This window comes from Saimiri boliviensis, chromosome 1, assembly GCF_048565385.1.
Source record: "Saimiri boliviensis isolate mSaiBol1 chromosome 1, mSaiBol1.pri, whole genome shotgun sequence".
In the NCBI taxonomy this organism is placed as follows: Eukaryota; Metazoa; Chordata; class Mammalia; order Primates; family Cebidae; genus Saimiri; species Saimiri boliviensis.
Window position 1 is genome coordinate 248,364,909 of NC_133449.1, and position 22,279 is coordinate 248,387,187.

The following is a 22,279-nucleotide window of genomic DNA, read 5'->3' on the forward strand; positions in this document are numbered from 1 at the left end:
ATAGCCCTGGCCATTATTCAAGTACTTCTTGTGATAGAAAAAAGTTTTTAAAAATTGATATAAATGCCACAATGGAAGTAATTGGAACGGAACCCATTAGCCTCTGTTTTTCCAGGTAGTGAATTTTTGCAGTCCTATTTGCTCCACTTGCACACTTCTCATCTTCTTCCTCTCCTCATCTACTGGGCTAATTGTCATTCATTCTTTGGGTTGCAGCTTAAATAAAATTTCTTTTGCAGCATTGCACCTGACAATACCCAACATAGACACACACTCACAAGCCCTAATCAAGGTGATGTGCCTTTCCGTTTCTGTCTCATTGCATCTCGTGCTTGATTCCTATGTTAGCATGTATCTCTCTGTGCTCCTGTTGCCTATTTGTCTGTTGGGATGCTGCTGGACACTGTCAGCTCCCAGTGAGGAGAGGTGTAGCTGGTTCACATTTGTATTCCCTGTGCCTAGCGTAATACACAGTCTATCACTCTGCAAAGTCCTGTTCGCTGATAGAGTAAAGTAGTAACTCAGCATGTAAAATCTGAGGGCGTGCTTTGAGGTACCTGTTCATTACCAACCACGTTTTCTATGTAACATGGCCATACAATAGCATATTGACCTCAGCGGCCCCCTGGGGCTTTGAGGATTTGGTGGTTTATCAGGTCAGTCACCTCTCCCTTAGAGAGTCTCAGCTCTGCAGAAGAAATGAAGTTACTAGTTATCACTCCCAAACTTTTTTGTCTGGAATTTTACCCAGGAAACTGAGATTGCTGTTTTTAAAAGAGGAACAGGAAACTGCCTTTATGCTTCTTTTACATATGGTCACCTGAGTACCAGCATTTAAAGCTGTGACAGGCAAACATTTGATCAGTCAGGCTTCAGAGAGATGATCTGAGGCCTATTCTATGCAAGACAGAAGTTTTCTGCTGCCTTACGGGGACCAAACAGATTAAAACGGAAAGGAAGAGCTAGAAGAAAACAGAAAATCATAGCTTAAGCCCAAACTTCCCCCACGTCTTGACAATGCCCAGGGTGACATCTAACCAAATAGTATTATCTGGCAGACTCTAAGTAAAGGCCCCTGTGGTCTTCCTTTGGTCAATGCAAATTTGTGCCTCTATTATGTTTCAAACCAAATCAGCTTCTTTGGGTATCAGAGTAGTAGGATTCAATCTATACATGGCTAAACTCAACTCTGTTCAGTGAGAATGAAGTGATGTAACTGCCTCATCACAGGATGACCCTGGAGGAATCAGAATTTTCCCGACTGGCACTCGTAGAGCCACTAGAGCATTTCCAAGCTCACCCTTGGATTTTGTGGAAGGCGTGTGCTACCTGGCACAAGCCACCCTTTTTATTTGCTGCAGAAAAGGAGTCTAGGAAGAATGCGTTCAAAACCCGAGCCCTGGGCCGGTATTCAGATGCACACTGCTGACTTGTTAGACACTTCTGGTTCCGGTCACCTTGGGTTTTTTGTTTTTGTTTTTGTTTTGCTCTTGAGATTTTTTAATTCCAGAAGTGAGTCCTGGCTCATTTGTCATTAAACGAGCTATCGATGCAACCATGGATCAAAGGATTAATATTTTCTGCTTGCCATTACTTGTGGAGCTATCAAGTTCCTGAGTGCCAATTAATTGTAGGATTGACAGTAAGAGGAGATAATTAGTAACGAGTCAGCCATCTGGTTTTCCAAAACTGTTAAAGAGAATAAAAATATTTATTTCATACCTTTCCCTGACAAAATCAATGATTTCTACATTTTCACAGAGTAAGGACTAAAAAGAAATAATCAGGATATCAATTATTTGAATGATAAACTCTTAGCAAGAAAGGAACAGCCTGTTCAACACAGCAAGACCCCATCTCTAAAAAAAAAAAAAAAAATCTAATTAGCCAAGCATGATGACATATACCTGTAGTCCCAGCTACTTGGGAGGTTGAGGTAGTGAGGGGAATCACTGGAGCCCAGGAGTTCAAGGCTGTAGTGAGTTCTGATCACATCACTGCACTCCAGCCTGGGCAATAGAGTGAGACCTTGTCTCAAAAATTTTTTTGAAAAATTTAAAAAGAAGATAATTACTGGTATATAGACCAGAGCTATTTCAGAGCATCTGCTTAAAACATTAACCTTCCGGTTTATCAAGTTTAAAATTTCCCCATTTTTCCCTCAACCATTTTAGTTTATAATTTAAAAAATCTAAAATAATTCAGAAGTAAAATTTGGTGCATTTTCAAACACAAAATTTTAATCACAAACCGATGCCAGTAAACTTAAGAGAAATGAAAGGGAGCCAGAGGCTGAGTGGAACCAGTGAGAATTTACAAAATCCTAGGCTGCTTTCCCCATTTCCCCAGCTCTGCTAAGAGAGTCATCTCAGCAAGGCATATTTGAAGAGCCTGATGCCGTCTGCACATATGTGAGGCTGTGCATATAGGTTTCAAAAAAAAAAAAAACATCTAAAACTAAGGCAACAGAGCAGAGTGTAGGCCTTAGGACCACATTAGTTGAGTTCAAATCTCAGCTTTGTTACTTAAAACAAGTTCTTCAAAGTCTCAAAGTTTTGTTTTTCTCATTGGTAAAATGAGAACAAGGAAGTTTACTTCCTTAAGGCTTATTGTGAGGATTAAATGAGATAATTCATTTAAAGTGCTTATTTAGCAACATCTGGTCCACAGGAAGTGTTTATTAAGTGTTAGCCGTTAGTAGAGGCAATATATATCTATAATTATCATATATCTAATATATTTATATCAGACTCTTTGAATCTAAAAGTATTTTTTAAAAAATTATTATATTTTTAAAGTTGTCAATTATAAGTAATAACTTTATAAAGTTATATTTCAAAAATTTGATGAATATTTTATAAATGATATTCTTTTCAACATAATTTATTAAGCACTGACCTAATACTGGATGCATTGTGCTAGGCTCTATAGGGAATATAAATTAATCAGAGACAGTGTGCTTTTTTTTTTTAACTTCAAGGGGTTTATAGTCATTTGGGGGAACTTGGCAAACATCTGAAAACTTAGAGAATACAAGATAGAATTTATTTAAGTACCTTTGGCTGACAGTATTTCTAAAGCCTCTATAGTATCTAATTAGAAAAGTCATTAATATACATCTCTAATAAATATATCAGAGATGTTTCTCAATATAAGAAAACAAACAAAAAAGTTCAAATAGCTTCTCTAATTATAAGATAGTTTACAACAAATCATTCGCTTATAATGTACAGGTAATCATGAGAATTTATGCCAACAATAAAAAGTTCTTAACCCTATGCTAGGGAAAACAATTATAAATTGACTGCTTTTTCAAATTCAGAAAGTCTGTAAGCAGTGAATAGAGTCAATATGAATTTCCTCTTCTCTCCTGTCCCAGTGGCACTTACATCAGCTTATTTACCCCAAGTCAATCACTGCAAGATGTAACAGTTTTCTTTTTGGACATATGTGATCTGAGCCATAGTACAAAAAACACCTAGGGACTTGTCTGGCTAGTCTGAAAGAACTCATTTGCATGTCCAAACTTAAAAATAATCTTTTAAAGTAAAACGCTGTATCTGAAATGACTCAGAGAGCAATCAGATCAACAAGCCCCACATATTTACTGCTTTGTATTTTTCTGTCTTTGTCAGAAGATCACCCATGTGCAACCAACCATCCATCAACAAAGCCACCATAACAGGTAAGAAAGATCTGGAGCTTATTATTCCCATGTCTGGGAAGAAACCATTTCTGCCAAGAGTCAATATAACACCAATACCAATTTCATGCTGCAATTTGAAAATCGTAAAGAAATGAATTCTTTCTTTTCTACATTATCATTTCTACTATTGATCTCACAAATTGTGTAAGCTGTTATTTGGTAAATGTTTACTGATGTGCATTATTTTGACCATTTAACTCTGTGCTTATACTCATTTGAGCATTGCTCTGGGCACTTGTATTTTCAGAGATGGTGTTACCTTCAAGTCACTTACCATTCTGGTTCCAGATGTATGTCATTAGCATGATATTAATATGTGGTCATTTAGTTTACTAAGAGTGAAGGCATTGATAAAAGGAGTAACTTGTTAGTTCATCAGTATCCCACTTGTGTGTAGGAAGGAACATTGTTCCAGTAGTTCAATAAAAGACTGAGAGAGCTGACAATAAACTCAGTTTGGAAGGGGAGAGAAGTTAACATACAATACAGAAAAGTTCAATGAGATCAAAACACAGGAATCTATAGATGTTTGGGAAAGAGAAACAGGAGGAAAGATCAAAGAAGTCAAGGGCATAAAAATAAGATTATCTCAATTCCTATCTATTAATCTGTTTTAGACAGAGGACCTGACCTCAACCTCATTCAAAAACAGAATGCATGGTCTCATTTTGCTGAACCTGAAACCAAACTGAACTCATTTGATTATTTCTTGAAACTCCAGTTGATTCATTAAAATAATTGCCTGGAGAAGAAAACCTATGATTTCTAAAATTATTTCCAGAGGAAAATTAGCGTATTCTCCAAACTAGAACAATTCTTCATTGGATTAAAGTGTCTTCCTTGAGCTCCAACCTATAATGTGCTGAGTAGCTCTTATTAAGTTATTACTGAGTGTGCTTTGCTTGAAATTTAACTTTTTGTGTTCAGATGTCTGTTATGTTTGTGGTCACCACATTAGAGTTAATTCTGGAATCATCGTTAATGTCTTTTCTGAATATCATCAAATGGGACTTGTATTTCAATGAATGTTAAAGTATTGATTCTCTTCTTTGTGTTCCTCTTTCAAGATATTACTGGGGATGACCTCCAATTATCATTTCATAGTACATATATGGTTAACCAGTTTTGTTTTTTATACTGATCAAGAGATGAACAATAGGGCTCGGAGTGATGATGGCTCATGCCTGTAATCCCAGCACTTTGGGAGACTGAAGCAGGTGGATCACTTGAGGCTAGGAGTTCAAGGCCAGCCTGGTCAACATGGCTAAACCCTGTCTTTACTAAAAATACAAAACTTAGCTGGGCATAGTGGGGAGCACTTGTAATCCCTTCTATTTGAGAGGCTGAGGCAGGAGAATCGCTTGCACCCGGGAAGTAAAGGTTGCAGTGAGCTGAGATTGCACCACTGCACTCCAGCCTGGGCAGCAGAGTAAAACTGTCTCCAAAACGAAAATAAAAAAGAGTTGAGCAATAACAATTTCTATATGCTAAAATAAATACTTTGAATAACTGATTTCTTCTGCAGAAACTCAAATTCAATATAAATGAGCCTAAACTGAGTTGGCTATGTGGAAGTGGATCCGTCTGTTTCTATACACTTTCCTATGCTGAGGGATGGACAGGCATACATTTGGGAACCTGTAGCCGGGGCCTCTAGTGAGAGAAGTCACATAGAAGCACATCCTCATGCTGCTCCAGGCACTAAGTCTGACCCCTATCAAGAAGGACTACCTTCAACCCCCAATTTTGCAATAAGCAGGACTGGCGCTGCTTGGGCAGAATGCAATGCTATTTTGATTCTTAGAAGCTTTTTTAGCTTGAGGTCATGTATGAGCTGGCCTCACAGGTGGAGCAGCATTCTCCCAAAAGAGTAGCATCAGGTACCAGTGGAAATTGTTGTGTCTGACAACAGATGGTTGGGTGCTCAGTGGTCAGGGCAGCTGCCCAGCCACCCCAGCAGATGCCAGGCACAGATTAACAGGAGAGAGTACCTGCACTCAGATGGTACAGCCTGGATCTTAAGCACATGTGACAGACCTCATAGATGCTCTTAGAATGTACACATAGTAAGGGGACCCTGGAACAGTACCAGAGGGCATTTCGAGCCACAGAAATGGGGAAATTCAGGTGAAGATGGCCTCATTCATACGCACAAGCTCCTGACCTGAGGCACAGGGACAATGGGGAAGCAGAAATACCTTTTCTAGAAAGGGCAACTAATTATCTGTTGCTACCACTTAGTGCAGCTGGGCTCCTCACAAAGCACAACAGGAAATGAACTGACTAAAGATGGGACATCATTTTTCTTGCCCAAGCATAGCAAACCGAGGTGGGAACATGACATGGGGAGAGAGGGATGAGGGCAGTAGCAGGGGAAGATTCCTGTTTCTGAGCCCATTTTGAAAAAGTGGGCTCTTAAAACCTCAGTACTAGTAATAATAATGATGGTTGAGACTTTGACGTTAGTAAGATTTGAGATGCTCAGAAAAGGTGCTTGTGCCTTTCCTGCTTCAGCAGCTGACTGCTCCGGCCCCGCCCTCTAGGCTCACTCCCCCTGAGGTTGGCACCTGGCTCTACCTTGGAAGTCATCCTGGGAAGGGAAAAGAATTGTTGAAAAGAATCAGTGAGGCACCCTTTAAGATGAATGAGGGCTTTCTTCGAAATTACATTTAAGGTCTACACTTAACGGTGTAACCTAACAGTTAAGTTCTGGGCTGATCCAATAGGCTGCTAGAGCACACAGCTCCAGGTGCCTCTGGATGGTAACACCACAGAACAGCACGACGTGGTCCCCCTAGAATTGTGCCATGTGACTGCTCTGCCTGCCCAGAACTCAAATCATGCTCTATCGTGACAGCTTTGTGGCCCTGGGCAGATTGCATACCCTTTCTCTGCTCAGTTTCCCTGGCTATAAAATAGTAACACTGCTTCGCACAGTTACTTGGTTGAATGAGTTAACACACGCGATGCCCTTAGCACAGTGCCTCACAATACCAGCACTTAATACGTGTTTTTAAATACGTTTTGTTATTATTACATGGTTTTGTTTCTAGGGCCCACTCTATACCTAGAACTATGGGTGTCTTTGTCAGTTTGGGCCCCCATAACAAAGCACCGTAGAATGGGTGGCTGATAAACAACATACATTTATTTCTCACAGTTGTGGCGGCTGGCAGTCTGAGATCAGGACGCCCGCATGGTTGGGTTCTGGTGAGAGCCTTCTTCTAGGTTGCTTGAATGCCCTTTATAAGAGCACTAGTCTCATTTGTAAGTGCTGAGTGCTCCACCCCCGTGACCTAATCACCTCCTACAGACCCGACCTCCAGATACCAACACATCAGGGGTTAAGATATTGAAATGAATTTTCAGGGCACACAAGTCCATAACAAGGGGTAATGGAAAGAATAGGACAAAGAGACAAGGGAAGGAAAGGGAACAGTGAGAGAAAGGCAAGCTTACAGGATCGCAGGAGTAAAACTTCTGAGTCCCTAAATTGGCCGAAATGGATGCACTTGCTTCGTGCCCATCAAAATGGGGTGTCCTACTGTTCCCAGCACTGTCACCCTTACTCTCATCAGAGTTACACATGTTGGGAGCTTTGTGATAGAGATGATAGACTGTTGTTCAGTATGAATTTCAAAGTCTAAGAACTCACTTTTGGGTCATAATTGTTTGAAGGGAAAGTATTAATTCTCTATCACTTTTCTGTAAACCAACTCTAATTTTTAAAAAAGAAGAGTTAAGAACTTCAACTGTCTGCATACGACATACCATGCTTTCTAAGGAGTTGTCCCATGGAATTTATAATACTCACTTCCTCTTTTCAAGGTTATTACATTTGACATGTATTAAAGCCAGGAAAGTTTGAATTTTTTTATTTTATTTATTTTTCTTTTTTTGAGGCAGAGTTTTGTTCTTGTCTCCTAGACTGGAGTACAATGGCGAGATCTTGGCTCACTGCAATCTCTGCCACCTGGATTCAAGTGATTCTCCTGCCTCAGCCTCCCAAGTAGCTGGGATCACAAGCACCTACCACCGTTCCTGGCTAATTTTTTGTATTTTTAGTAGGGAAAAGGTTTCATGTTGGCCGGGCTGATCTTGAACTCCTGACCTCAAGTGATCCACCTGCCTCAGCCTCTCAATGTGCTGGGATTATAGGCTTGAGCCACTGCGCCTGGCCGAGAGTTCGATTATAAAATATAATTAGCATTAGAGTTTTAAAGCAGGTAGGTCACTGACCAGTTTTTATTTCCATATATAGTAAGTAAATGTACAGGTCTAAAATGAGCTAACAGTTCCTTAAAAGTAAGGCTTTGAAGTATGCACTTATAAAAGAGACTCACTGCTAAGTGCTCTTTTGCTCTTTACTGTGATGTGACGGAAAGATGATGTGTGACATTTGAAGCCTGAAGGTGAACCCAGTCTCTCCCTTTCACTTTATTTCCTCATTTTGGAGATTTGAGTACTTAACTCCTAGGACCCTTGCAAGAATTCAAGGAGATAAGTTATACAAAGGGATAGAGTTCAAGTTGGGCATGGTGGCACCCGTCTATAATCCCAGCTACTCAGGAGACCACAGTGGGAGGACTGAGCTCAGGAATTCAAGAGCAGCTTTGGCAATGTAGTGAGACCCTGTCTCCTAAAGAAGAAAAAAATGGATAGAGTTCAGAATGTGGTGAGAAACTCTCCAAGTGTTTCTTCCTACAACCCTGACCCATAGCTGATATGTTTTTGTTCCTAAAGCTAATTTAAAAACAGGCAGAACAGAGGTAGCAGGGAATATTGATAATGCGTCAGCTTCTTTGGTACATTTCATTGATGATTTTGTTTTCACAGTCATGGCATGATGTTTTTAGTAATCCTTTTATCATTTAGAGTAAGGCTCACCTCCGTAGGTCCTTAGTGTGTGGTATGCACCAGAAGTGGAGAAACATTGAAACATGAGAGCGTGGCAAAGAGTCAGAGATGCCCAAGCCATACCTGGACTGGGACAATGATCCCTTTTTTGAATCACAGCCATGTAGCCTGGGTCAGTCAGTCCTTGTAAGAATTTCATTTTCAAACAACATTAGCTCGAGGCAAGCGTTCTGCAGCTGTCTCATTAAATGTTGTCATGTCCTCATAACACCATTGTCAATGTTTCTGAAATTCCATATTTCCAGTATATCTATTTAATCATCTTCAATTAGAGGATTTTCACTCAAAGACACAACTCTGAAGAAAATATACTTAAATGTCTTTATTTTAAAGGTGAAAAACTGAGACCTAGTAAGAGAAGGTGCTACTTAGTAACAAAGACAGGAATAAACATGTGGTTTCTTTTTCGAGTCCAGGGTCCATCTTACACCTCTATAAGGTAAAATAACCCATTAAATTCAGGTGGCCTTTATACCCACTGTGGAAGTATATGTTTTAAAGAAACTAAATGAAGTATTAAAGAATATTAACTCCTGAGTAATAGATGTGGCATTGTATTACTTGTATATGAACTTGAAAATTTCTCATCCCAATCTCTCACTGGACATGTCTTTATAATTATAGCTATTTTGATTATATCTGCTACTTATACCCCAGAGGCATAGGGACCAGCAGCCTAAGTAAGGCAAAGGACTTCTGGATTTTGATTTTGGAAAATACAAGTTCTTTATAGGAGCAGTGAAACTAGTCCAGCTGCCTGCTTTTTACCTGTAGGGGGAGATACATGACACAGTGACAAGCACAGAAGTGGTTTTCGTCCAGACAAAGAAAACAAATTGGTCTAAGTCTTCATTCCACTTTGTATTTTTTTACCCTGAAGATTCATGGCTTCATTAAAAACAGGAAGTGCATTCTAAATAGAATTTTGTCAATTGGCAAGTAGGGGATTAAAAAGCAAACCATCCAAATAATAATAGTCTGTCAAAACACAGTAAGAAATTTAATCTTATGTGTTTGTTGTTTTAAAGCACAAGCAATTTCTAAGAATTAATAAGGGGAAAAAACAATAAAGATATGTAATTGGGACAATTATTTTTTGTTATCTGGGCTAATCACTTAATGCTTTAAGCTTATTGAATGAAAGAAACTAAGCAACTATTTCATGGTGACAATAACGATGCTGGCTACTGACTTAGATCTGCCTTTTAAGTCTTTGCATGTGTGATAAAAGCAAGTAGTATGTATCATTTTAAAAAAAAGAAATATGGAGAGAGCTGAGATAATAGTTGGGAGCAAGAACCACATAAAAAAGGCAAAAGGGATTTATGTGACAGAAATATATAAGTCCTGAAGAGACACTGAACTAAACGTGTGTGATGTCAGTATGCAGGGAAGACAGGAGACCCAGCCATTGCCCGAGAAGCCCCACTTCCTCATCAGCCACCAGCAGGCAGCAGCTTCATGATGTAATTTTTTTTTTCCTTTCATAGAGTAAAGTTTGTGGCCACGCTTTAATAATTGCAGAAAATATATCTTCAATTAGCTTGTTTTTGTTGTTGTCTTGTTTTTTTGAGCTGGAGTCTCACTCTATCGCCCAGGCTGGAGTGCACTGGTAGGACCTCCAGGCACCCACCACCATGCCCAGCTAATTTTTGTATTCCTTTTTTTAGTAAAGACAGGGTTTCACCATATTGACCGGGCTAGTCTTGAACTCCTGACCTCATTATCCACCCGCCTCGGCCTCCCAAAGTACTGGTATTACAGGCGTGAGCCATCGTGCCCAGCCTCAATAAGCTTTTTTAAAAAAATGTGACTGAAAAATGCTGATGATACATTATGTTTCAAAGCTTTAATTAAAAAAAAAAAAAAAAAACTAGGGGCCAGGTGCGGTGGCTCACACCTGTAATCCCAGCACTTTGGGAGGCCAAGACAGGCAGATCACCTGAGGTTCAGAGTTTGAGACCAGCCCGACCAATATGGTGAAACCCTTGTCTCTAAAAAAAAAAAAAAAAAGAAAGGAAAAAGAAAACAGATAAAGTGTCTAATACATCTAATGACTGTTAGCTGTCCTAAATCTTTTAAGCTCAAGGAGTTTACTTTGACAAAAATCCTCATTGAAAAAGAATCTTCTAGCAAAAACATTGAACTGAAAGACTTGCATAAATGCATGGAATATGACTATTTATTCATTACATTTATAATCTTTTAGCATAGTGAAAGTTTTCTTCCTTACAAATTAATTTTTTTGGCCTCTTATGTTTTATTTAGATGAGTAGAGCCGTACCTATTAATTTATAAAAAGATCAGATCTGATACAGTGGCTCTTTGACCAGGGATTAATTGAAGGTAGACTTGGTTTTATAAATAGTGAAAACAAGTACCATGTCCTAATTATGAGGGAAAATAATTTAATTGTATCCCTCCTGTCTGCATATCTTATTTGGATGCTTTGTTATAACTTTAATTGAAATAACTAAATGGGGCTGCATATTCATTTAGTCTAGCAAAAAGATTATGAGTCAAGCCATATGTGTTAAAAACCTGGCTTTCCTCTTACTAGTTGTCTAATTTTGGTCAATGTATTTACATTCTCTAAGATCTGGGGTTTTTTTAAATCAGTAAATTCTAACTCAATGCTTAACATAGTACTTGGTACCCAGAACATATTCAACAAATGTTACTTATCAGTATTGCTATAATATTATTATTATAGTTATCTACTTGGTCAATAGTAGTTTCCATGTACCTTATATATGGCATACACAGGCTCTGGAGGTAAAATATGACTACTGGTTCAAGAAATTTACAAAGTAGGGGAGAAGGAATTATAAATAGTTAAGTACTAGCTAAGTGCCATGATTGAAGCCTTTCTATTTTTTATTTTATTTATTTAATTAATTGATTAATTTTTAAAAATAGGGTCTCGCTCTGTTGCCCAGGCTGGAGTACAGTGGCATGATCTCAGCTCATTGCAACCTCCACCTCCCAGGCTCAAGCAATCCTCCCACCTCAGCCTCCTGAGTAGCTGGGACTATAGGCATGCACCACCACGTGTGCCTTGTTTTATATTTTATTTTATTTTTTGTATTTTTTGTAGAGATGGCATTTTGCCGTGTTGCCCAGGCTGCTCTCAAACTCCTAGGCTCAAGTGATCTGCTCACCTCAGCCTCCTGAAGTGCTGGGATGACAGGTGTGAGCTACGGAACCCAGACCAAAGCTTCTTTAAATATATATATTTGCAGGAGGGGGCCAATGGCTCTACCTAGGAAATGCTCCCTGCTAAACTTTGAAGAACATGATGCTTTCCACGTGGTTAGGGGAGGATTGAAGATTATCTCACAACAAAAGGCCAGCAAGCATAAGGTGTGGAAGCATGGGCTCCCTGTCCAAATCAGGGGACTGGGAACAGCAAAAGACAAATAGAGCTGAAGGTGTATAGGAACAACTGAACAGAGGGCTCCAGAAGTAGAGTAAGTCAATAGCATTGAAAGCCTACATAAAAACAGTGGACTTTATTTTATGGGCAATGGAAAATCATTGCGCATTTTCAATCATAGGAACAAATAATGCATTTTAGAATGATGGTAGTTGAAAACAGTGTAGAAACAGACTGACAGAAGAAAGACTGGGGGCAGCCCCATACTCTTCAGTGGGCTATCCCAGGCCTTGTGCAGGATAAAGATAATGCAGCTCTGAAATGAGGTGGTAGGGGGCTGTGGATGTGAAGGAATGGATTCACAACTCTTCAGAAATAGAGTTGAAGGGACTTGGGGGTTGATCAGAGCAGAGACCCAGGACGAATGAACAGTGAAAGGATGGACCAGGCACACTGGCTCAGGCCTGTAATCCCAGCACTTTAGGAGACCAATCACCTGAGATCAGGAGTTCAAAACCAGCCTGGTCAACATGGTGAAACCCCATCTCTACTAAAAATACAAAAATTAGCCAGGCCTGATGGCAGGCACCTGTAATCCCAGCTACTAGGGAGGCTGAGGCAGGAGAATTGCTTGAACCCAGAAAGTGGAGGTTGCAGTGAGCCAAGATCATGCCATTGCCCTCCAGCCTGGGTAACAAGAGAGACACTTCATCTAAAAAAAAAAAAAAAAAAGTGAAAGTATATATGCACATGTTCATTACAGCATTGTGAATGTGCGTAACAAGTTAAAAACAATCCAAATGCTAAATAATGTGTGAATTCTATTTAGGGGTTAAAAAACTCATAATAATAAATTTTAAAATATTTTTTAGAAAATGTTAATAATATGGAAAAATGTTTTTTATTTTAAAGAATGCATAATAAAGTGCCATGTGGGCAATAGGCACACATTTAATGCACTTTAATTATGTATACGGCACTGAACTGAAGTTACTGTTAGTTATGGACCAGTGATCAGCAAAGGTAGATAGCTTTACCATTTTACATTGACTCTAATGACAAACATGTTATTTTTCAGGTCCCAGTTGTTAGCCTCTCCTTGCCTAGAAAGAGTACTGGTATGACACCCAGCCTAACAGTATTTCAATATTACAGTGCCACAGCCGAGCATTAATTGTATTTTAAAACAATAATATCTCTCACATAGGGCAGCACCTTATGGATTATTGAGCTTATGACAAGAATGTTGTATTATCCTTCAGATGATCAGAAAAGCTACCATTAGAACCGGGTGCAGTGGCTCACAACTGTAATTCCAGCACTTTGGAAGGTGAGGCAGGAAGATGCTTGAGGCCAGGAGTTTGAGGCCAGCCTGGGAAACACAGTGAGACCTCCATCTCTACAAAAAATTTTAAAAATTAGCTGGACATGGTGGCACATATTACAGGTAGTGCACACCTGTAATTGCAGTTACTCAGGAGGATCATTTATGCCCAGGAAGTTGAGGCTGCAGTGAGCCATGTTCATGCCACTACACTCTAGCCTGGGCTGCAGAGCAAAACCCTGTCTCAATGAAAGAAAAGCTACCACGTAAATAAAGAATCTCAGTGTCACCAAAGTCCACTCCTGCCAGCATCCCTTCCCCTCTGCCCTGAGTTTGAGAAGAGCAATACTTCCCAAACCTGTCTGCTCAAGGGAATCCCCAAGGGCTACCTGCAAACAAATACAAAATGACTCATTCCTAGACGGTTCAGAACAGAATATGTAGGATAAGGCTCAGGATCTAAATTATTAACAAGTGCTTTCAGGTGAATGACTTGATTGGCCAAATTTGGGAGAATAATGGAATACTGAAGGGAGTAGGTGAGAGGGCTGCCTGTGTACAGCGTTCTCATGGTGTTGTTGGCAATTTGTTGGAAAATCCCTGTCTTTCTGGAAAGTCTGTTAGTGACATCCACACCCCCATCTAACAAACAGTGTAGCCCAGGATAAGCAAGATCATATGTGCAAATGCTTCACGACTAGTGAAAGGAAATACACTATGACATTATTATCCATGCTGACTTCGTCCTCATGGACATCAGCATCAGAGTAATATCTGTTATCTCTCAAAATGTATACAAGACTTTGAGTAGACCAGCTGGCTTCTCTCTGAGAAAAAAATCAAGTCTCGTGTCTACCTTTGTGGATGTGGGAGGCAGTGAGTTTGGGAAATGTGTTTAGTAACTGCATTCTTTTTGTCTTCTCAGACACAGTACCAAGTCTCCTTAAACCAATAAAAGAAAAAAAAAATAATAAAAACAACACAAACCGCATTCTTCAGTCACTCCCTTTCTCCACAAAGAGCTTCCCACCCATTTCAGACTTAAAAAATATTCTAGGCATACTCAGAAATACAATGACTGTGGTGGGGCAAAATGTTGAAAATTCCTTTGAGGCTCATTTCCCAAATTTTACTGGTTGGATGTTACACTGAATTATTTAATGCTAAATCAATAGGGCGTGCACTCACAGCATCCTTTCTCTTGTTATATCAAAGAGCCTCTCTCAAAAAATGCTTTAAAAATTAGTTAGATATATTATTAATACTAATGTTGATAAAAGTTAACATTTACTGCCATTTGAAATATGCTAAACACCATAGACGAGTCATCTCTTTAAAACTTACGATATCCAAAGAGATAGACACTGTTGCTATGCCCGCAACAGTGGGAAACTAGGCTACACAAGTTGGATGATTTGATTGAGATATATAGGTAGAAAATGACGAAGTATGGATTGACTCAGAGGCAGAACGCCAGGTCCCCCCCTAAAACGTAGTGGCATACAGATATGCACACACACAGGCTGCTGGATCTGCTGGTCCTCAAAAGTTAATCCCCAGGGACTTTTTTCTTTCTTCCTTTTCTTTCTCTCTCTCCTTCCCTCCTTCTCTCTCTCTCTCTTTTTCTTTTTTTCTTTTGAGAACAGAAAACGAATCTATGCCATCTATTACTGAATGTACATGAGTGGAGGATGGGACAAGAGGAGTGGTAAGACCTATGGATACACAGAAACTCTTTGGGAAACCCTAAGAACTCTGTAGTTAAGTAAGTGAAGGAAAGCATTCCTGCAAGGGGTGTAGGATTCTTCAAGCACTCTCCAATTCTCACTGTTCTCTTTCTGACTCCTCTGAAGTACCTGTTGTCACCAGAGTGCCCAAGGACAGGGCATCAACAAGGAAAGGCCCAGGCGTGGCTGAGAAGTCAGGCAGATGGGGTGTTTCAGAAGAACTGGGGTAAAGCAATGCTTCAGTGTTAGCACTAGCTTTGTTTCTAGGACCACTCACCGTGAAGGCCCTGCCCACCTACTGGGAGTATTCATCTTCTCTTTGGGTGAAGTCTCTTCATGCCATTATCACCTCTTAGCTACTATTGCTAGGCAAAAAATTCCCCAGCTCATCATCTCCTGAATTCACTTCTTTTGGATAATTCTGATGCTTAAATATCCAAAGTTTTGTTTTGTTTTTAGACAGAGTCTTGCTTTGTTGCCTAAGTTGGAGTCAGTGGTGTGATCTCAGCTCACTACAACCTCTACCTCCCGGGTTCAAGTGATTCTCCTGCCTCAGCCTGCCGAGTAGCTAGGACTACAGGCACCCGCCACCATACCTGGCTAATTTTTGTATTTTTAGTAGAGACAGGGTTTCACCTGATCTCTACTAAAAATACAAAATAAAAAAACAATTTCAGGCTGATATCAAACTCCTGACCTTGTGATCCGCCCACCTTGGCCTCCCAAAGTGCTGGAATTACAGGCCTGAGCCACTGCGCCCAGCCATACCTAGTGCTTCCTAGTGTGCCATCTTCCTTCTCTTTTTTTTGTGGTTCCTTTTCAGCACTGTTGGCCCTGTGGAAGTATTTCTAATTGACTGTATTCTACATGCCTCACAAAACAGATGGGTGTTATGACATTCTCTTTGGATATGTTTCTGATGTTTGCATATTGCACACTGAACTGTCCACGTAGAGAACTTGATTTCTGCCTCTTCCTGGGTTTGCTTTTGCTCATTTATTCCCTAGTATGTGAAAGGCTGTGCTTCAGCTCCAAGAACCAAGGAGGAATAAGATACCTCCAGTAAGCTTCAGGACCGTTCCTCTAGAGCTTTGTGGAAAGTAGAAAGATAAAATGTGTTCTGTTGAATGACAAAAAGCATTAAATAAGTAGAAAACAGAGGGTTTATATGTGAATGGAGAAATGAATAATTAAAGAAGAGAGAAAGGGAGGGAGAGAGGAAGAATGAAGCAGAAGCAGGTGAGATGATTTTTCTAGAGAGCTAAGAAGCGGCCTACAGTGTTAGTTAGCTTAGAGACTGAAAATGTTTGGGAAAATAATTCAGGAATTTAGGGAAAGCTTCACAGCATGAGAAAGTGGAGGGCTGAGATTAGTCAAAGAAGAGATGTTTCAAATTAGCCAAAAGGAAAATAAAAAAGGACTGGTCACAAAAATGAGACCTCAGAGTTGAATGACAGGTAAGATACCTCTGAGGTCATTGACTATGGACTGACTGTGTTATTTGACTAATGTTCCTTCTACAGAGAGAGACTTACATTTTCTCCTCCCATGGAAAAAAATCTCAAACATTTCTAGGTTTTGTTTCCGTGTTTTGATGTACAAGTCAAAATCTATGTGAAGGAGGAGGAACAAGTTTCAGGGGTCAGAAAATTGGGGTTTTGTGGTTGGCTGTTCTGCTCACCCACTTTGCGTATGACCTTAGAAAAGTCACGCTCATGTCTTGGATCTTTTCTGTTAAAATGCGGTGGCTAATAATAATACCTTCCTAATTTTGAGGAATTACACGAAATAATCGATGTTAAAAAATTAGCATGGTATCTGGGACATGGTAAACATCAGGTCGTATTTAAAAGCATGTGGAAAAGTGCTTACTATGTTGAAAAGTATTATAAACTACCAGTAAATATTATTATGTCATTCAGTACTGTTGATCCTCCAAGCAGTCATCTCTGGAAACTGTACAATTATTTGAACCCTGATGCCATTGCTAAAAGCATTTTGGAAATGGCTTTAGGGACCATTTACAGACCATACAAGACACACACACACACACACACACACACACACACACACACACACACACAAAGCAATAAGCAATCTCACTGGTTTATAGTAACACTTCACTTATGACCAAAAATATTATTTCCAATGTGATTACCAACTCTATTCACCAGACAGAATGTCAGATTCGTTTAAATGTGGCTAACTCCAGAAATGAAAACATTCTCAAGGGATTTTAAAGAGTTGGAAAGAAGTATCACATGGACTTTCAAGGCAATTCCAGGACAGGGAGCCCTGAAATCATTACAGTATGGCAACAAATGGAATAAGCATATAAACAGGTTTCCCAGGTGCAATTTTGAAGGAGACAAAATCTGAATTCTAGTCAGTTTGTGAAGGAAAAGGAGCAATCTCTGGGAGATCCCTTTCACCCCTCAGCCAACCTCACACCGTCTGTCTTTCTCCAGACCCTTTCTTACCACTTCTCTTTACTGGAAACTCATGAGGGTGCTAGAAATAAAGAAGGCCAATGTATCCAAGACCACTGGATCAGAGAGGGACCTGAGGACCTTCATTATTTCCACAGAAAGGGCAGAAAAAGAAATTACTCTGGCCTTTTGTCATGCTGTTATTTCTCAGTGAGTCTGTTAAATAGTTGTGACACACTAAACAGTGTTTCTGCATCTTGTACTTCAGAGATTCCATACGACTTTCCCCTTGGCTGGCTCATCACCTTCCCTTAGTCTTAGCAATGATCCTTTGCTTACAGTACAAAAAAAAAAAAAAAACAACTCTGCTCCCTTATGCAAAATGAAACTTAGTGGAAGAATATGGGAAGAATTCCCAATTGCCTGAGAATTAGTGTAGGATGAGGTGTGAAGGAATCAATGCACCTTACAGTGCTAGAAGGCCACAAATCAAGGGAAGGTCTCATGGCAGGAGCAGTCGAGTGAGATCCCCACAACTGTTCTTAGTTTCTTTGTCATTATTTCAGGAGTCAAACAGCAGTGAAGAAATCTAATTAGTCTACTTTGGGTCTTGGGCATTGGCTAAAAGAGAACAGGGCAGGTGGCTTCAGTTCCACCAAACTATATAATAAAATGTGGTAGTAAGAGCTGAATGATGGGACCAGACTTTGTGGATTCATATTCTAGCTCTGCCACTTGTAGATGCTTCTGCTCAAACAATTCATTTAGCCTTTCAAAGCCTGAAATTTCTCATTTTTGTAGTAAACACAATAATAGTATTTATCTCATAGGAAGTTCATGAAAATTACTTGAGGAGATATTATGAAAGGCCAGGTGTGGTCGTTCACGCCTGTAATCCCTGCACTTTGGGAGGCCAAGGTGGGCAGATCACCTAAGGTCAAGAGTTTGAGACCAGTTTGGACAACATGGTAAAACTCCGTCTCTACTAAAAACACAAAAATATTAGCCAGACATGGTGGTGCACACCTGTAATCCCAGCTACTTGGGAGGTTGAGGCAGGAGAACCATTTGAACCCCAGAGGCGGAGGTTGCAGTAAGCCAAGATCGTGCCACTGCCCTCTAGCCTGGGTGACAGAGGGAGACTCCATCTCAGAAAACAAAGCAAAACAATAACAAAAAAGACATTTATGAAAAATGAAGCTGAGCCTGGCGTAGTGGCTCATGCCCATAATCTCAACACTCTGGGAGGCCGAGGTGGGCGGATCACAAGAGGTCAGGGGTTCAAGACCAGCCTGGCCAACATGGTGAAACCCTGTCTCTACTAAAAATACAAAAATTAGCTGGGCATGGTGGCATGTACCTGTGATCCTGCTGAGGCAGGAGAATTGCTTGAACCAGGTCCCAGGAGGCAGAGGTTGCGGTGAGCCAAGATCATGCCACGGCACTCCAGCCTGGGCTACAGAGTGAGACTCCGTCTCAAAAAAAAAAAAAAAAAAAAAAAAGAAAGAAAAGAAAAAGAAAGAAAGAAAGAAAGGAAAATGAAGCTAAATGTATGGCTCACAGTAAGCACTTGATCATTTCTGGTTACACTATTATTAAGATTAATAGGGATCCCAAGTAGTTTCCTGAAAGAAATTAGGGTGCTCTTAGATAGGGGAAATAAATGCTAGCCGGATTGGTTTCCATGTACTATTTATTCTGTTAATTTATTTCTCACTGAATTTTTTTTATGATACTCATTTTATTAGAGATGCAGATGGTACCTGTGATTAACATATCCCTGAGAACTCAGTTCCTCTGAAGGCACAAAAACTATTTGACCACCTCATCATTTGAGCCACACACATTTATTGATGTCTCTTTTATGCTTAATTCTATACAAGACACCATGACATGTGGCTCCTATAAGAAGTCCTGGCCTCTGCCTCTAAATTTATCATCTCAGTTCAACCCCCGTTTAGATTGTCCATGCCCTCTGCATAGCCATTCACCTTGACTGGGTGTAGTCATGCCTTCCTTACCCAACATTTAACAAGTCCAGTTCACCAGCCTACATCATGGCACCCAACAGAAGGAAGTACAAAGTACAGTCACTTTTAGAGTAGGTTTATTAAATACGTTTTTTTTTTTTTTTTAAAGATATGTCTCCCTTAACCCCCGCCCCACCGATAGGCCCCAGTGTATGATGTTCCCCTCCCCGTGTCAATGTGTTCTCATTGTTCAACACCCACTTATGAGGGAGAACATGCAGTATTTGGCTTTCTGTTATTGTGTCAGTTTGCTGAGAATGATGGTTTCCAGCTTCATCCATGTCCCTGCAAAGGACATGAACTTACCCTTTTTATGGCTGCATAGTATTCCATGGTGTATATGTGCCACATTTTCTTTATCCAGTCTATCATTGATGGGCATTTGGGTTGGTTCCAAGTCTTTGCTATTGTGGACAGTGCTGCAATAAACATATGTGTGCATTTGTCTTTATAATAGGAATATTTATAATCCTTGGGGGTAGGGGAAGGATAGCAGGGGGTGGAGGGATTGGGGAGGGATAGCATTAGAAGAAATACCTAATGTAGATGATGGTGATGGATGCAGCAAACCACTATGGCATGTGAATACCTATGTAACAAACCTGTACATTCTGCGCATTTACCCCAGAACTTAAAGTATAGTAAATAAATGAAGATATGTGCCTTTTCCCAGGGGAGCAGCTAGGCATTGTCAGAGTGCATTCGTTAAATCAATACAGAGAATCCTGGCTGTACTATTTGTTAGCTATTTGACTTTGGGAAAGTTACTCTCTAAGCCTTAATTTCTCATTAGAAAATGGTATAATAGCAAACCTATCTCAGAGCATTAAGTAAGAATTAAATGAAGTGAATTAAGCACCAAACCTAGCATCTGACACATAGTAGAAACTAAAAAAAGAATACTAGTTCTTGAATAAACTAGTTCTTGACTGTACTATGAAACTTCCATCAGTTAGTTTCCAAGACAAATGAATTATGTTTAGAATTTGAAGCTCAGTGTAAGCAACAATGAAGTAAAGAAAACAACTGAATTTCTCTTAAGATTATTTTCCTTCACTAACTTATCCTTTATCGTCTGTGCTCACAAGAAACTAGCTACGACTGCAAAAATGTCTGCCTGTTTCTATGGCCAGTTCTTTTCTACATGTTTAAATTCCTAATTGTGCACACAATCTTAGTCACTATATTTTCATGTGCAAGCAATTAAGACTCGTTTCACAGCCCTCTCTCTGGAAGGTTTTGTTCTCCATCTGCCACAAATCAGATTTCTTAGGAACATCCTTGATTTTGAAACAATGTTAAAGTACTGTTCATTTTGTTCAAATTTCATTTATGTACCATTTTTTAAAGTGATGTAAATGGACAGCCACAAAAGCTCAGCAGCTGGTCAAAACAAAACATCAAAACACCACTGAAACGGGGTGACAAAATTAAAAACTAATATTCTGGGACAACGTCAAATAAAAACCATAGTCTGATAAATATTCCTCAGACACATTTGGCCCATAACAATTATTTTCTTTACAGTAGATTTTAAATATAGGAAAATGGGAATACACCCCAGTTGCCACTCTGAATCTTAGCTATCTTGAGTTCACAGCAATGTATATCATAAGGAAGTCAGAAGGTGGAAAACAGGAAAAGATTAAATTTGTAAGTTTTTAAAAAATTTATGTAGTAAAAAAGCTAGAGGTATCCAACAGATTTCTACAATAGATTGTTCATTAAAAAATAAATTAGATTGGCCAGGCGAGGTGGCTCACACCTTTAATCCCAGCATCTTGGGTAGCCGAGGCGGATGGATCCATTGAGGCCAGGAGTTTGAGACCAGCCTAGGCAATATGGTGAAACCACTGTCTCCACTGGAAGTAAAAAAAAAAAAAAAAGGCCAGGCATGGTGGCACATGCCAATAATCGCAGATACTCGGGAAGCTGAGGCATAAGAATGGCTTGAACTGGGGAGGCAGAGGTTACAGTGAGCTCAGATCATGCCACTGTACTCCAGCCTAGGCAAGAGAGCAAGACTGTCTCAAATAAAAATAAAAATAAAAATAAATCAATTAGATAAGAGAGAGTATATATTCAGAGCAACTTAAATCTATGCTCTCAGGTTAAAAACACAATTTTATTATAATTTTTTTTTTTTTTTTTTTTTTTTTTTTTTTTTTTTTTTTTTTTGCGACAGGGTCTTGCTTTTTGCTCTGGCTGGATTGTAGTGAGACAATCACAGCTCACTGCAGCCTCAAGCAATCCTCTTACCTCATTCTCCTGTTTACCTGGGACTATAGGCACACATTGCTGCACCACCACACCTGGCTATTTAGTTGGTTAGTTAGTTAGTTAGTTAGTTAGTTAGTTAGTTAGTTAGTAGAAACAGGGTCTCACTATGTTGCCCAGGCTAGTCTTAAACTCCTGGACTCAAGTAATCGTCCTGACTTGGCCTCCCAAAGCGCTAGGATTACAGGTGTGGCCACCACACCCAGCCAGTTTTGAAGTATTTAATTTAAAAAAAAAAAAAAACAGGCGGGCATGGTGGCTCACGCCTGTAAGCCCAGCACTTTGGGAGGCCGAGATGGGTGGGTCACCTGAGGTCAGGAGTTCAAGACCTGCCTGGCCAACATGATGACACCCCATCTCTATTTAAAAGAAAAAAAAAAATTAAAAGAAAGAAAGAAAGAAAAATCAATTCTATAGTAGTTCTCCCTCACTACAGGTGAAGTCCATTTTTATTTATTTGTTCAATGGGCTTCTTTAGAACGTGAAGTAGAAG

The 22,279-nt window shown here is 39.7% G+C and overlaps 1 protein-coding gene across 10 annotated transcripts in view; it reads left to right on the top strand.

The window, feature by feature from the left end:
• Nucleotides 1-22,279, top strand: part of PDE4D (phosphodiesterase 4D) — a 1,196,841-nt gene that overhangs the window by 980,269 nt on the left and 194,293 nt on the right. For all 10 annotated transcript variants that reach the window (XM_039459969.2, XM_074393064.1, XM_010336593.3 and 7 more), the window contains one exon: nucleotides 3,636-3,685. In XM_039459969.2, coding sequence (XP_039315903.2) covers nucleotides 3,636-3,685 — 50 coding nt within the window. The remainder of the gene's footprint in view (nucleotides 1-3,635; nucleotides 3,686-22,279) is intronic.